At 40.7% G+C, this 15,547-nt stretch overlaps 2 protein-coding genes across 7 annotated transcripts; one reads left to right on the top strand and one right to left on the bottom strand.

The window, feature by feature from the left end:
• Positions 1–800: 800 nt before the first annotated feature.
• On the bottom strand, positions 801–5,101 carry ftr14l (finTRIM family, member 14-like). Its single transcript, XM_080869590.1, has 7 exons — positions 4,513–5,101; positions 4,321–4,416; positions 3,960–4,193; positions 3,665–3,824; positions 3,439–3,555; positions 2,533–2,669; positions 801–2,410 (listed from the first exon to the last, which is right to left on the bottom strand). Exons 1-7 carry the CDS (start codon positions 4,909–4,911, stop codon positions 2,027–2,029), a joined length of 1,527 nt encoding a protein of 508 aa, XP_080725716.1. The 5' UTR covers positions 4,912–5,101; the 3' UTR covers positions 801–2,026.
• A 2,874-nt stretch (positions 5,102–7,975) lies between these two features.
• LOC308388328 (uncharacterized protein) lies at positions 7,976–14,920 on the top strand. 6 transcript variants are annotated; one of them, XM_080868956.1, is made up of 3 exons: positions 7,976–7,999; positions 11,070–11,168; positions 11,327–14,920. In XM_080868956.1, exon 3 carries the CDS (start codon positions 11,448–11,450, stop codon positions 13,101–13,103), a length of 1,656 nt encoding a protein of 551 aa, XP_080725082.1. In that variant the 5' UTR covers positions 7,976–7,999; positions 11,070–11,168; positions 11,327–11,447; the 3' UTR covers positions 13,104–14,920. The 6 variants fall into 6 exon arrangements, with proteins under 6 accessions (XP_080725082.1, XP_080725077.1, XP_080725078.1 ...); XM_080868951.1 differs by lacking the exon at positions 7,976–7,999 and adding an exon at positions 8,223–8,403; XM_080868952.1 differs by lacking the exon at positions 7,976–7,999 and adding an exon at positions 8,229–8,387.
• The last annotated feature ends 627 nt before the right edge of the window (positions 14,921–15,547 follow it).

Here is a 15,547-nt window from a genome sequence, read left to right as displayed (position 1 = left end):
CTTAAGGTACTTTAATTATATTTTGATTGTTCAACCTTTTCACTGTTAAGTTATTTAAGGTAGGATTATATGTTTTAAGTGAGTTAAAAATCAAAATACTTTCTTCCATTTTGCCAATGTCCAATAGATGACTATATTTAAATTCTTGGGCAGTTCCTAATAATTTCACAAAAAATGTGTAATAGGCCTCAATTTTCATAAACCTGAAATTATGTTTTTGACATCACTTTTCTATTTCTGATTGATTTGTTTTTTTATTAATTGTTTTGGTTTTCCTGCTATATTCTTGATTCCCCTTTGGGCTCCATGTAAAAAATCCTGGAAACGGCTTCAACTGGGGATGAACAACTCAGAACAACGCCTGGTACCTTCAACGAGCAATGAAATCTGATTGGCACATTAATGCATATTGCTGTCAAATGAGTTTCTTTTGATTTTGCTACCTCCAGTGATGCTTTCTCAGTAATAAGAAAATAATGTCGCCCCACAGTCCATTTACTACACCTTTCAGCACATTGTTTTTTTCTCATCCCTTTGATGGCTTCAAGGTGCAAATGTGAGCATATTCAATATCTAGCTCACGTTACAGAAGAGGACCAACCATAAATGGAGTAATTTTTTTTTGCAGGTAATTTCAAAGTTCAACAAACATCATCACACACACAAGTCAAGCAGTGCATCACAAAATGTATCTAATAGCTAATGTACAGTTGCTTTATTTCCCAGGGCGAGAAAAAACATCGGTGTGCAACACAGAGGTAGTGAAAAATGTAAGAAAGAGGACAGGAGAGGAAGATGAGAGCGTTTTTTCAAAACTAGGTAAGTAATGCTTATTTATAAAGCACCTTTCATGTGCTCAAAAAGCATTTTACACAAATTAGAGTAAAATAAATGACAAAATGAAATGCTGTAAAAAATAAATCAAAAAAAGTTAAGATACAGAATAAATTGAAAATAAGAAAAATTTTCCAGTTTTATAAACTGGAAATTTAAATCTTGCATTAATGTCCAAATTTATTTTTAATCAGAGTTCTTCAGTCAGATGTTGGATCAGTACATGATGTGTTAAGTTACATCAAGTAAAACAGAAAACACAGTAGCAACACGGATCAGCTGATCACAGCCTGTACATTAAGAAAAAATCTACTGCAGCTCACAAAAGAAATTCATATGTGACTTGTTTTTAAGTAATTCACATCCCCACATTGCACTGCAACACCTGATTTAACTACAAAACTCCACTTAGCCCCTGGTTTTAGCATATAGAAGGTCACATGTTTACCTACATTTTTATACCAAGCATACCATGAAGGACTTAATTTATACTAAAGTTATTATACATTTAAAAAAAATCAACTGGGTAGAAACTTTATTCCATTTTGGCTGCTTTGAAATGTCTTTGTTATCAGCTGATTAGATGACCCATCAATTCCTGGTTATTGCTGATGAAATTCAAAAGTGTTTAATAAGTGGCCAGTATTAGTTAAAATAGTCAGTATCAGTCAATATGACATGGTATTATGATATTACATTTTTTTAGTCACTTACTTGAACAAGAAAAGAAACTGTTGAATCTAAGTTGTTGAAGGAATAACGTATTAATAGACTGATTAACATCAGCCCTTACAGCAACGTCATTCCCAGTAATGTGAGTCACTTTCTATTTATTGTGTTTTTAATAAGATTACAGAAAATGACAAATTAATCAGTAGCAATATTTTAAAAAAATGTATTTTACAGACATGTGCAACATGTCAGTGATGTAAATATATAATACATTAACATAATAAAGAGAAAGAAAGAAAACGTGAGAAAGCATCCTGATCAATGATTTAATGTTTTTCTACTTACTAATGGCACCCGTTATATCTTAATTTCCCTTAAAAGAGCAACCTGTAACCAAAACACTCATAAAAAGACTTATCAGGAAAAAGTTAAATAAAAGAAGATAAAACCAGCAAAAATGACTCAAACGCCACGTGCTAGATGTCACAGATTTAAGGAGAATGTAAGTCTGAAGAATATCTTACAGTCTTATACTCGTACCAAAGCCCCACACACTGAATGCAGGGTAGAGTGGCTCTTTAAATGTGGTCTGGATCTTGTGCAAAAGACGCATGCCATCAGAGACACTGTAAAATGCCAGTGTTCCTGCTGCATGGTCCAGGTACACGCCAATACGAGAAGACACCGGAGCTGTGATGTCTGTGCTTTTGTTGTTGTGCACAAAAGAGAATTTGGAGTCAGAGCAGTACAGACTCCAGGACTTGTCATTCCAGCCAAAGCTGCATTCATTGGCATTCCCTTTACGACGGATTCCTCTGTAGGTAACAGCCACATCTATCTCTGTTCCCTTCCAGTCCACCTCCCAGTAGCAACGAGTCCCAATCACACTATCCCTGCACAACACCTGGAAGAGAAAGGATGAAATGAAAGCTTAAAAGGCATGATTTCACAAACTATAGAAATTACTTTTTTCCCCTAATAATTTGATCAACTCTCTCTTTCATCCTGTTTAATGTGAAACCTCACCTGCTGCCAGTGGTCAAATCGGTCAGGGTGGTCAGGGTAGTTCTTGGGTTCATTCTTCATCGTGGCAGCTCTGTTACCCTCAGACAAGTGAAGGTTGGGGTGAACAGTGTTGACATCCAGAATCAGCTGACCAGCATCTGAACACAGCAGAAAAACAAGTCCAAAACTCTATTCTGCAAAGAAAAAATACTTGATGAACTGGAACACTCTTCTCTTCTCTGAGCCTGGATAACATCTATGCTAGCTATCTGACAAAGAGGGCCAGCAGTATATTCAAAGTCCTACCACACCCTTGACACTCCCTGTGAATAGTTCAGGACAATACATCATCACAGTAACTGACTGAGGAACAGCTTTTTTCCCTGGACTCCATCTTACTCCTCCTTGCCACGTCAAAGCACAGTTTCAAAGACCTATGAGCGGTGACACACACACACATAGCACTATTCACACCAGTTCATCAGGTATGTAACATATGTTGATATACTGTCCTTTGTCCCTGTTTTTTGTTATATATCAATGAGAGATATGTGCCTGAGTATGGTAACAATTGTGATTATACCTTTAAAAAAGGTTTCTAGCTCCCATGAATCAGCTCATTCAAAGGTTTTTATAGGTGCCATCAAAGCAGGAACACCTGTATTTACTTAAGTAACTTTGCTTCCTTATGTTTCACCAAACCAGTTCTGCCACCAGCATACCTCCCACTGCAAGTTTCGGTCATTTCACACACAGAGCTGCATATCCATGCATGAAACAGTAACTGGAGCTATTTAACATTAGATAAAATACAAAATGTGCTTCCCATGACAGTATGTAAGTAGGATTTTCTGTAAATGCAATGCTGGTGCTGAAGATTTACAGATAGGCTGAAGGAAGGTTACAAAAATGAATCCGGTAACTCACATCTCAAGAAATCTTCTCTTGCTCTTGGTTCTTCTCTTATCTTTGGTTCCTCCCTCAGCACGGATTCTCTTCTTGACTTTCTTTCTTCATTTTCTTCTGTGATGTGGACTTCCTTCACTGTGAAGGCAAATTAAAAATGCACATACACAACAGCAGATTAAGAAACAACAGAAAAAAGCACATATCATCTGCGCTATCTGAGATGAAAAAAGGCAAGTCTGTTCACCTGCTCCTGAGATTTTGCTCATTTCAACTTTGCTGACTTCTTCCACTTGTAATTTCAGTGCAGAGATGGCTCTCTTGGTAGCATCAAAGGAGTAATAGGGTGCGACTCTGATTTTGTTGAGATCTTCATATCCCGAGGGCCCTGACAGGGACTGCCAACTCTGGCGGGAAAAAGAAGAAGAAGAAGAAGAAGAAGACACATGAGACATACTAGACAGTGAATATTTTTACTCTTTTCTCCAAAGACCCCTGACTTTCGCACCATATGTTATCTTGGTTGGGGTCGCCAGCCTCACCTGTAGGAAGTGTATGTGATCATCAGTGTGTGAAAGCAACTCCAGGTCATTGTGCTTCTTCTTCAGCAGAGTAATCTCCTCTTCTAAACGATCCAGCAGTGTTTCGGCCTGGGTCACGGTGGTCCTTTCGTGGGTGCGGATCATTTCCTTGACTTCAATATACTTTCTCTCGATGGAAAGCAGAAGCTCAGTGAATATGCGCTCGTTTTCCTCTAAGACTGTTTGAGCAGAATGCTGGTGAGATACAAAGGAGAGGAAGATTTTTTCACATCATGAGTTAAAAACGGTTACTTTTAAAAAGAATATTTTAATTGTTATAGTTAGATTAGTGTGACTTGCACGAGGCAACTTTCTGACTTACTTTAAGTGATTCGACAGCCTGTCGGAGGTCTTGCCACTTTTTAACCCTCTGATCAATCCTTTGTTGGGATTTGTGCAGCGTAACACTAAGTTGTTTCTATAGCAGCAAAGACAAGAAAGAAGCCATCACTAGTCATTAGTGGATTGTCGATAACTTATTTGCTGTGTTCACAGTGTTGCTTTCGCCACTTACTTGTTTCTCAGTCCTCTCAGTGCCAGCCGGGACGATGTCATGGTGTTTGTGTTCATCCATCATGCACAAAACGCACACAGATGTCTCATCAGTGCGACAGAAAGCCTCCAGCAGCTTGTCATGCTGTGCGCAGAGCTTCTCTCTCATCTGACCCATAGCTTTGACCAGCTTGTGCTTCATCAGGGTAGGGTAGTTGTAGTGAGACTGGACGTGAGTCTCACAGTAGGATGCCAGGCACACCAAGCAGGACTTCTCAGCTTTCTGCTTCTTTGTTGTGCAGAAGTCGCACAGGACGTCCCCGCTCCTGGCCAGGGTCCTGGCTTGGCTGCGACTGTTGGGTCGACGAGATTTATCCAAGCTGGTGTATCTGTCCAAATCCAGGCTCCCGCTGTGTGACATTTTCTTACCAGGAGATAAAAAATATATTTAGAAAAGAAAACAATCCACAGGTGATTAAAGTTCAGCGGCTGTGTGAAGTTTTTAGGAAATCTGATGAGATGAGCAGCTAAAGAAAAGACTTGACTGAAAGTAAGCAGTGCAAGGAATCTACAAGGAGCTCCTGAAGTTGATCGCTACACTGAAACTGCGTGACAAAAGCTGTGAGTAACAGAATGTCTGCTATGTAATACGCTCTCTTTGTAAAACCAGTATTCCTAGTTGGACTTTAAATAATCAAAGAATGGGTGGTGCCTGAAATAAAGACAAGTGAGACAGAGAAAAGGAAATAAAAAAAGGACTACTTACTGATGAACTTAATAACTAAATATAAAAGTGTCAGAATTACTAGCTAGACTGTTGAAGAATTCATTTGTTATGGTTGTGTTTTATAGACCTCTATATGTAACCATACTTAATGCCACTCTCACTAACAGAACATTCATCAACAATGTGAAGGGGAAAACAGCATCATCTTGTGGGATTCCTTCTTTACTACACCAAATCTACATGTGTGCATTGTGAAAATATAATAGAAGCATCTAGACTGCTGTGCCAGTAGTTGATAATTCCCCCCAAAGCCGATGGATTTCCATTAAAAAAAAAAAAGACTAGTGTCATACAAAAAAACAAAAAGCCATTTTGATTTTTTTTAACCCTTTGTCATCTTTCTGCATTTTTTGAGTGACAGGTATACAGTGTAGTCTCACATCTCCTACAGTTTGCAAGAAGGTGTTCGCTTTGATATTTTCCCTACAGAATTTTGCGCTAATATTCAGGCTAAATTTGCCTAACAACTCCCCCACCCATCATCTTTTCACTGTGACAAACTAATTCAGTATGTTTTAAGCAAATATTTGTAAATGTAGAAGTCAGCAAATTGAACATTCAAATAAGAATTATAATCGTTTAGGAATATGTTGGCAATAACAGTTGTAATCAGTGACAGAATACATACAATCATTTCTATGTAAAAGTCCAAAGGGGGTCATTGGTGACTATTATATACAGATGACTTAAAGAACCTTGCTGACCTGATGATGATGTTTATATTATATTAACCTTTTAAACTTCTCCATTTCATTTTTGTTTGTTTGATTGATTTTATCTTTGATTTTCTAATTAATTATTATTTTCAGACATTTTTATGGGGAAAAGGATTTTGTTCTGACTCATCTCTGTAGATTCGTTTTTTTTCTTTGTCACTTTATGCATCAAATATCTGCCTGAAGTCTTGCTACTTTGTGTCTGTTGCAATGATTGGCTGCAAAAAATTACAATGAAATGTTAATAAAACCCATAAGAAAGTAATAATAATTTACTCATTTAGTTATTAGTAATTTAGTATACAGCTCTACACATCACCTGTATTGAAAATTAGTGCCACCACAGTTCTTCTCCATTCCTCAGACATCCTCTTACTCTCCAATACTGTGCAAAACAGTCTGTTTACAAAGTCCACCACCCTCTCTCATGTACACCTCTGTACCTCCACAGGTAAGTCATCTGGACCAACTGCCTTTAAACTCTTCTTTCTCTTCATAGCTGCCCACTCTTCCCCCTGTATTATGTCCTGATTATGTTTTTGAGTGAATATGATCACCTACAAAGAAGCTATTACAGCCCTAACTGGTAGACCGAGTATTATGAGCAGATATCGTCCAGACACAGATGTATCTGCATTTTCTTGCTTTCAGTCCAACACCTGCCCTCATTTTGGTCGGCTGACTGGCATAGTAGCATTCAATCAGTGCTATATTATCAGTGTAACAGTAGCCTTTTTCTAAGTAGTTTGCAGTGGTTCTTCTGACCTTGTTAGTTATGTGTCCCTTGCTTGTGCCCTGAGGGAATTTAGGATAATTGAGGATCTACTCTGGGGACCTTTACTGGATACATGCCCTGACCAGTATTTGGTCTCCAACCTGTTGTTCCAGAGATTGTAAAGCTGCCACTACACTATCCACATAATATGGTTACAAAGCAGGGACCAGGAACTGAAGGAACAACTGGAGCAGATGTGGATTTTATGGAAGGAGCTGGAAACTGGAAAAGTGGCTGCAGCAGATTCCGGCATCTGTCCAAAGGAGTGCAGTGCTAGGAACAGCTAATATACTTGGCCAATGGTAAAGGCCCTGAGCTTGAGGACCACACAAATACAGCTTTATATATTCAATTATTTATTTAGGCTTAAAAAAACTTTTTTGAATTTAGATTTATTGCACTTTTTTTTTTTGCCATGTTAGAGTATTTTTTTTCACATCATATTTTATTTTATCAAATCAAATCAAATCAAATCACTTTTTATTGTCACATCACATGTGCAGGCACACTGGCACAGCACATGCGAGTGAAATTCTTGTGTGCGAGCCCCACAAGCAACAGAGATGTGCAAACACAACAACACAAACGAGCAAAATACAAGAATGGCCAACCTGAAACTAATAAATATATGTACAATATATAATAGTGTATGCATTTCTGGATGTGTATACTAAATATTTTCCTACGTGTGTGTGTGTGTGTGTGTGTGTGTGTGTGTGTGTGTGTGTGTGTGTGTGTGTGTGTGTGTATACACATTTTTACAAATTAAATAGTAAAAAAATAAAATAATAATAATAATAAAATATATAAAATATACAGAGTTGAATATGTGCAAAACAAGTGGCATTTATATACAGTGTGGAGTGCATAATGTTGAAGTTCCAGTAGTGAAGCTGAGGTGTCTATGACGTGTTCAGCAGTCTGATGGCCTGATGGAAAAAGCTGTCTCTCAGTCTGCTGGTACGGGACCGGATGCTGCAGAACCTCCTTCCTGATGGAAGCAGTCTGAACAGTTTATGGCTGGGGTGACTGGAGTCCTTGATGATCCTCCCCGCTTTCCTCAGGCACCGCTTCCTGTAGATGTCTTGGAGGGAGGGAAGCTCACCTCCAATTATCCGTTCAGAGCACCGCACTACTCGCTGGAGAGCTTTGCAGTTGTAGGCGGTGCTGTTGATCTGTATTGTCATAGCTTGCCTTTTTTGGGGGGTGGAAGAAACAGGAACATTAGCAGGTGAACTGATATAAACCTCATATTCAACTTTGTTACAATACAGTAAAATAACGTCAGAGCCACTGTTATGGATAAACACTGCAAACTAAAAACCGTAAAGGAAATCTCCAGGCTTGTGTCTGTGGTGCATTGTCGACTCCCAGCCTGTAGGGGGTGATGGTGGTTTCCGTGCTGCGTTGAAAGGACAATGGTTGCTTTCGCTAAAGTGCGTCGGTTGTCCAACGTTGGCGCCAGATGAGCTGTGGCGCCAGCTACACACACAGGCATAGAGAAAGAGAGAGAGAGGGTGCTAGAGAGGGAGGAAGATACTGAGCAGTCTACCCAGGCTTACTACATACAGTTTGCAACGCTTCTCTCTTTTTAAAATTCTCTTTTCAGCAGTCACAAAGTAAGCGGACAGAAAGGTGGGTGCGGGCCTGCAAGAATTTACACGTTTAAACAGCCGTGATCCTTTATTCCTAATGATGTGTTATATCGTTTAAATTCAGCATACTCTGGCATCAATAGCAGCAACCGCAGAGAGGCATAGAGGGTCGTTTGTGTTCAGCTTAATATATCGTAGTTTTTATCGTTATTTTAGTCAGCGGTGTGTCTTGTGCGCCTCGGGTTCTGAACTTTGAGATGGAAAAATACAGGCCCGGGCTGGCACTGCTTGTGACATTATGTGCTGCTAGAACAGCAGGCAAGCACAGCAACACACTGGTATAAAAGACTATTTCAGGTTCGATTCCTATCCAGGCTATTTTTTGATTGCTGTTTGCGATTGCTGCAGACTCAACTCGTCTGTATTTCTTTCTATTTGCTTGCAGTTTGTCTTTGCATGCGAAACCACACTTAAACATGGTCGGATGGGCGGTTTAGTAAAGCTTCCGCTCCAGTGTTTTACTATCTACAGGCTATATAACTAAACTGGAGTGTAGGCTCTAACTGTGTTAGCAGACTGGATTAGCTGGGGGTTAGCTTGGCATCGTGGCTATCTAGCCAGCACGCTAATAATGTCTCGGCTGGATAGCTGCTAACATCAGCAAGGCCGCCATTGGAGTCGTGCGTGCGGTTTGTCGACTGCTGCCGCAGTGAAGGAGTGCTTCGGGTTTGTAGCCAAGACTCATCGTGTCCTTTCAAGTAGCGGTTAAACGGCTTTTCTTGGTTGTTTTTGTCCGTATAATTCATTTCAAGCTGCATATGGCGGCGGATTTGTGTTTCGAGACGTTCTTGTCTGCGTAAAAGACGTCCTTTCCCGGGCTTTTCGCACACCGTTTCGGGCTTTCATGGTTAGCCATCTTTGTTTCAGCTAGCCCACTCCTGACTGGAAATCACGGTGTGGCGCTTAGCGTGCTAACCAACTCGTCGTCGGCGTTGGTGTTGTGCGATAACGTTACTAGCGCTCAAACTATGATTTATGGTTGTCTCTGTGGTTTCCTGAGCACTCTTGGTTAATCTTTGTGAGCATAGCGCTGTCGAGATCGCTCTAATTTTAATGTTTAGAATGGCGGAAGCTAGTGCAGCTACCATTAGCAAGCGGCAGCCATCTTAGGCGAGTGTGTAATCTTGGCTAGCCTGGAAGTGCTGGTGTGGCACAACAAGATGGCCTGTTAATACTCGCACAAGGAGAATTTCCGCGTCGGTCGTTGTCATAAATTGCACTTGAGCGCAAAATTCAGTGCTGGTTTGGTGTAAGTATTTCGCTGTTTATGGACTTCTCACTACAATTACTCTGGTGAGGTTTTCCTTGAAGCTAGTTAGCTGGCTAAATCGTGAACACATTAGCAGCTAACACAATGCTGTTTTATCGTTAACCAGTCTCCCATCGACCGTAGCCAGCTAACTAGCGGCTATATTGGCTATTTGTAGCTTATTTGGAAGGCTAGCAACCAGCAGTTAAATGTTTAATAACAAAACCCTGCTGTTTAGATGTCCCGTTCTTATTTCGAGATGTATTCAGTTATGACTCACAATGAACTGCGCAGATAAGCGACAAGTGTAGGCCAGCCAAGTTTTTTGCTTGCGGATTAAGATAGAATTGCGAGTCTGATTATGATGTTCAGTTGGGTTTTAACATTTGTTAGCTGAGGAAGTCTACGCTAACTTGGCTAGCAAATTGTCGGTAAACCTTTCTTAGTAGTATTTGAAATTATCAGGTTATGTGAGATGAGGAGTGCAGGCATGAAAACATTATAATACTCCTGCCCCACCACTTTATTCATGCACAGTTTCTGAGCATAATGCTAAAGATTGAGCCGTTTTAAAACCCATTACCTTAGGCCAGTGGTTGTATAGTACAATATACAAATACACTTAAATCCAATTGTGGCCCCTCTTGTCTTGCCGATCATCTGTTAAACAAACGAGTCACCATCGTTTGTTTGTGCTGCTTTTTGTGTTTGTGGAGGTCATGACTGTATATCCTGGACATACAGTGATCTTTACCTGGAGACTAGGTGGCAAAATTATGTTCACCAAGATTTGCTTTTGCTTACCTTGTCTAACTAGATTAAACCTGACTGTTGGTGTGAAAACTGTCTTATTTAACTTATAATTTGGAGAGGCTGTGTATGTTTGATTCAGTATTAAATCTTTTTTTTTTTTTTTTTGGTATGGCTTTAAATCCTCCCAATGATGGATCCATCAATTTTCTTCCACTTATCCAATGTAAACTGTGCAACTGTAACAGAAAACACGTTTTTGTAAAAGGGACAGAACTGAGCAGTGGTCATACTTTCACACTTCCCATGTGATTGCCATGTGCTTGTAATAAATGGATGAACTATTCACTTTACTCTTGTTTTATTTGTTAAATAATAGATCTGATGTCTGCTCATAGTGTACACGTCTTGCTCAACAATTAATACTTAGAGTATACTTATTAGTGAGTGCTGATATTCTGTTTATTCAATTATCCTGTTTTTTCAGAAATGACTCGACTATGTTGGCTGAAACTGGGCTGGTGCTGTGTGATTAACTGAATTTTAGTGTCAGTTACTGTTTTGGATTTCAGTTATTATGAAAACGAGGTAATCGAGGTCAAACTTCATGTTTTGATTAATAATATTGCTCTAATTTTGTCTTTCAGTCCAACTTTTGGTGCTCCCTGAAAGCCCAAAAGTTTCCAGAAAACCCACCATTTTAAGGACTCCGTTTTCAAGTTCAGCAAATCTACAATTTTACCAAAGTTAGTAAACTTTGCCATGATCTGTCACCCAGACTTAGACTCCTACTTAAAATTTCATTACATTTATAAGTGACAGTCAAGCAAAAGTTTTTCTTTACCAAATGCCTTTGGCTGTGAACAGTTATCTAAAATAAATTGTTTATTTTCTACTCTCACAGGTCTGCTTGACAACAAGAGCAACAGCGCGGCACAACACAAGACAAAGGTCTATCCCCCCGATTCTTTAGTAGGTCATCATCCGGCAAGAAAACGGAGGTCGTGGGGTTGGAGTGTGTTCTCATGGCCGAGTCAGAGACTGAATGTGACACACCCGGCCTTGACACACTTGGGTCGGAGTGTGTCATAGCCCACAGCCATGTCGACCTTCACTATGGAGCAGAAACTGAGATTATGACAGAAGAAAAGCGTGGATTAGAGCTGGAAATCCACGGTTCAGACTTAAAGATCCAGGGACTGGGGACAGAGCTCGGAGCTGTAGCGTGTGTGGATGCAATTGTAGCCGAGACAGACCATGATTACATTAAAGTGGAACATGGTGACATGCACTGTTTCACTGGAGCTGAAATCAAGACGACGGGAAACGAGGCTCTGCTGGGAGAGGTGCTGCTTAAGACGGAAAGTGAACATGTGGTAAAAGTGGAGTCTGACCATGGCGGGGAGCTGACAGTTGAGTCTGAAAACGGTGTAATCATACATGAAGCCCATGGCCTGCAGTGCAACGAGTGCGGGGAAATTTTTGGCAGCATAGCTGATCTTCACCAGCACTTTGAGATCCACAAGGACCTCAACCCTTACATCTGTGTCCACTGTGGTGAGAGCTTTGCTGTAGAGGCCAGTCTCAAGCAGCATATGAAAATTCACATGAAAGAGAAGCCCTATGTCTCTCCAGGAGTTGAGATGATGGGCAAAGATGTTATTGATGCCTTCAGCCTTAAGTCTCATCAGATGATTCATTTGCCAGACAAGCCCCACAGATGCTCAGAGTGTGGTAAGAGCTTTGCAGCTGCAATCACCCTAAGGGAACACATGAAGATGCATTCAGAGGACAAACCCTACAAGTGCACTCAGTGTCGGAAGAGCTTTGTCCGCAGAAGGCATCTGAAAAAACACCAGGAGGTGCACGCACGTGAGAAGCCATATACCTGTGGGCAGTGTGGCAAAGGCTTTGCTACATCTTCAAACCTGAAGCAGCACCAGAAGACCCATGCTGCGGTCGTTCTTGGAGACAAACCCCACCGATGCGCACAGTGCGGGAAGTGTTTTGCTGCAGCCGCCACTCTGAGAGAGCACCAGAGGATCCACTCGGGCGAGAAACCGTACAAATGCAACATGTGCAGGAAGAGTTTTGTCCGCAAACGTCATCTGAAGAAGCACCAGCAAGTCCATGCCGGAGGCAAGCCCTACACCTGCAGACACTGCAACAAGGGCTTTAATCACTCCTCTTCACTCTCCCGCCATCACAAGACACACCTGCAGAATCCAGTGTTTTCTCCACCTCAGCCTGGGAAACCCATGACCTACGGCACTCCCCCAAAGCAGAGAGTGCACCAGCAGGGAGAGAAGCCCTACATGTGTCACCACTGTGATAAGGGCTTCAATCATTCCTCTTCCTTGTCGCGGCACCAAAGAGTCCACTCTGAGGGAAAGAGCTACACCTGTGCTCACTGTGGCAAAAGATTCAATCACTCTTCCTCGCTTGCAAGGCATCAGAGAGTTCACTTGGAGAACAAGCAACAACAGCAGCAGCCGCAACCACCGCAGGCACAACAGCAGCAGTACACCACCATCCCCACAGGGAAGGGATTCCCCAACAATACCTTCCCAAAGCAGCGCATCCTGACGGTTGAAAAGCCATACAGATGCTCCCAATGTGGAAAAGGCTTTAACCATTCTTCTTCCCTCTCCAGACATCATAGGATCCACGTAGACCAGTGAGCACCCTTTTCCCACCCTCACATGTGGTCCCATGCAACGCGGCTCCCCCCGCTCCCAAGAAACCCTCCCTTATCCTATCCTCATTTATGTTCTACCAATGTTCTCTTCATTGATATTACCACATGACAGGAAATGCCAGACCCAGCTTCTATAGACAGGAGAGGTCAGGTAAGCACATGACGCTGAAGTGGAGCAGCTGAGAATGGATGGACAGTAACACACAAGTCTTCAAAAGGACGCGGCTTGGCCTGAAAGACTGCAACCTATAATTCAGAGCTGAACCCGGGGCTTTGTGCTCAGTTTAAAGAGGGTATAATAATAGATTCTTGAAGAAGTCTCTATTCTTGTTTGTGATTATGCTTCACATGCTCCAGGACCTCTTTTCGAACACTTTTAAAGAAAACAAAATGTGATTTGAAGATCTACATGATAAATTTGTTACCTGGGGGAGCGTTGGGGGGGAAATGTGTTTCGCCCACTGGATGGTTTTTCAGTCATGCACCTTCAGGTGGGCAAATAAGCTTTTCAGCTGCAACTTTATCCAAGGTTACCGACACAATTGGTGAACGAGAACTGTTTCGATTTAAATAGCTCTTTCGTTTTCTCTCACACAACCCATGTGAAGCAAATATCAGAAATCCAATGTAAATAATATTGATTTTCTTTTATATATATGTATAGGTGACTAGTGTGATGTTTCAAAAGATTACATTTTTGATAGTAAGCTCCACTTTGTCTCCATTTTTTTTTTTTTTTTTTTTTTAAAGTGCTGGAGATCAAATTGTTGCAGGTGTTCAGTTGCAGCTTGTTCTTGACATTGGGCTCCACCAGACTTGAGCCATCCTGTATATTTATAAGGTTGTTATTTTGTATGTCTATGATGAGTTGGCGTTGCTGCATAGACTGTACAGAGAGCAATACTGGCTGGCTGACACACTGTCTATTATGACCTGCGGTTTAGCCATAAAGAAATGCATAATAGAAAATAAAAACCTAATGGGTAGCATATTCCAACATGAGCCGTGTCCTAATTATTTACCGTGCGGTTTCCTCTGTACCCAAGCACCAAATGTACATTAAATGCAACATCACACTTTAATCCTTTGGAGACTAATTCAATTACCTGTGTATAGCATATAGGTAACTCTTACTCATGTTGATCTGCGAACTATCACAATTTGATCTAAATGGAGAGAGAAAAAAGATTGTGTATACTAAAAGACTACATGAGAAAATCTCACTTTTACAAGATTTTCCAATGTCCAACGGATAGCGTTCTATTTACTGTTCTGTGTAAAATATCTTTTACAAACTGATGTATTTTTTTAGATACGGCTTGGGCTATATGAAAGGGAATGAGAGAGATACAGTTTTTATCAGAGTGAACATTTTGGTGAGCAATATTCTTTTTATTTCAATAACAGTTGTGCTTCACTGTAGCATAGGTTTCTTCCTTGTGTTAGATAGGTGCCTTATTGCATGCTATGTAGAAATGTATGCCGAGCTGTTGAGAAAAAAAAGTTAGGGGTTCCAGGAGTCTTTTGTTCTTATTCATACTAACTTTACCCTACATTTTAATTTGATGTCACTGATACCTATTTTTTTGCTTTTTTTGCTTTTGTGTATATTACCATGTGTTTACACTGTTACTACCATATTGTCTATTTTTTTTGCCCCTTCATTTTTGTCAATGGCCTCACTGTAGAGAGAAAACATGTAAAAGATCCATATAGACTTCTCTTAAGGGCAAATCCTGTAACACCTCTTCCCAGTTTCTGAGTGGCACATATATGGATAAATAAAGGTTGTTGACTACCTTGTGGTGTTCAGTCAATGGAGTACAGAGATTTATGACAAAGTCCATTATTTTCTAGATGGATGCCGTATTGCTGACACACAACTGGTGGGTTATGTGGGTTAATGTGTTGGCATGTTTACCTCAAGACAAGGTTGCGGTTGCATTTCCACAGTGTCTCCACATGGTGTCACTCTTTCTCCTTGAAACATCTTCAAGAACAGGGAGATTCCGGCTGTGAAGCAGGTCCTGGTCTTCAGTTTAACATCTGTTTAAATAGTAGTTTTATCCTTCCTGCAGCTGAACATTTTTAACTGAAACCTCACCTAAACTTGTTTGGCCTTCAAGGCTAGGAACAGCCCTTTTGAAGCTATACAAAGAAAGCTTTTGGGAATTTCCTGTGACCTCTGTAAAAACATCCACGTAATGTCTCCCATGCTCACCACTACACTGGTTTATATTCATTCTCAACTGCAGGGTGACCTAAGTCTGCTGAGGCAGACGTTCAAGGCTGAGGACTCATTGTCACGTAACCCTCAGAAATACTGAGGTTATGCAGACACATGGATATTTGCACTGGGGTGGCTGTGGTTCAAGAGCAAGAGTAGGTTATCCGCTGTTATGAAGATTGGTGGTTTGATCATCGGCT

Source organism: Rhamphochromis sp. 'chilingali' (genome assembly GCF_963969265.1).
Source record: "Rhamphochromis sp. 'chilingali' genome assembly, chromosome: 20".
Taxonomy (NCBI): domain Eukaryota; kingdom Metazoa; phylum Chordata; class Actinopteri; order Cichliformes; family Cichlidae; genus Rhamphochromis; species Rhamphochromis sp. 'chilingali'.
The sequence above is the reverse complement of the archived record's forward strand: the minus strand, read 5'-3'. Positions and strand labels throughout refer to the sequence as shown.

Excerpts from the sequence above, each read along its gene's own strand:
- ftr14l (XM_080869590.1), bottom strand. The coding sequence starts at position 4,911 with ATGTCACACAGCGGGAGCCTGGATTTGGACAGATACACCAGCTTGGAT. Across the intron at positions 3,825-3,959 it reads ATCACATACACTTCCTACAG|AGTTGGCAGTCCCTGTCAGG; the intron begins GTGAGGCTGGCG and ends TTTTCCCGCCAG. Across the intron at positions 2,411-2,532 it reads GATTTGACCACTGGCAGCAG|GTGTTGTGCAGGGATAGTGT; the intron begins GTGAGGTTTCAC and ends TTTCTCTTCCAG.
- LOC308388328 (XM_080868956.1), top strand. The coding sequence starts at position 11,448 with ATGGCCGAGTCAGAGACTGAATGTGACACACCCGGCCTTGACACACTT.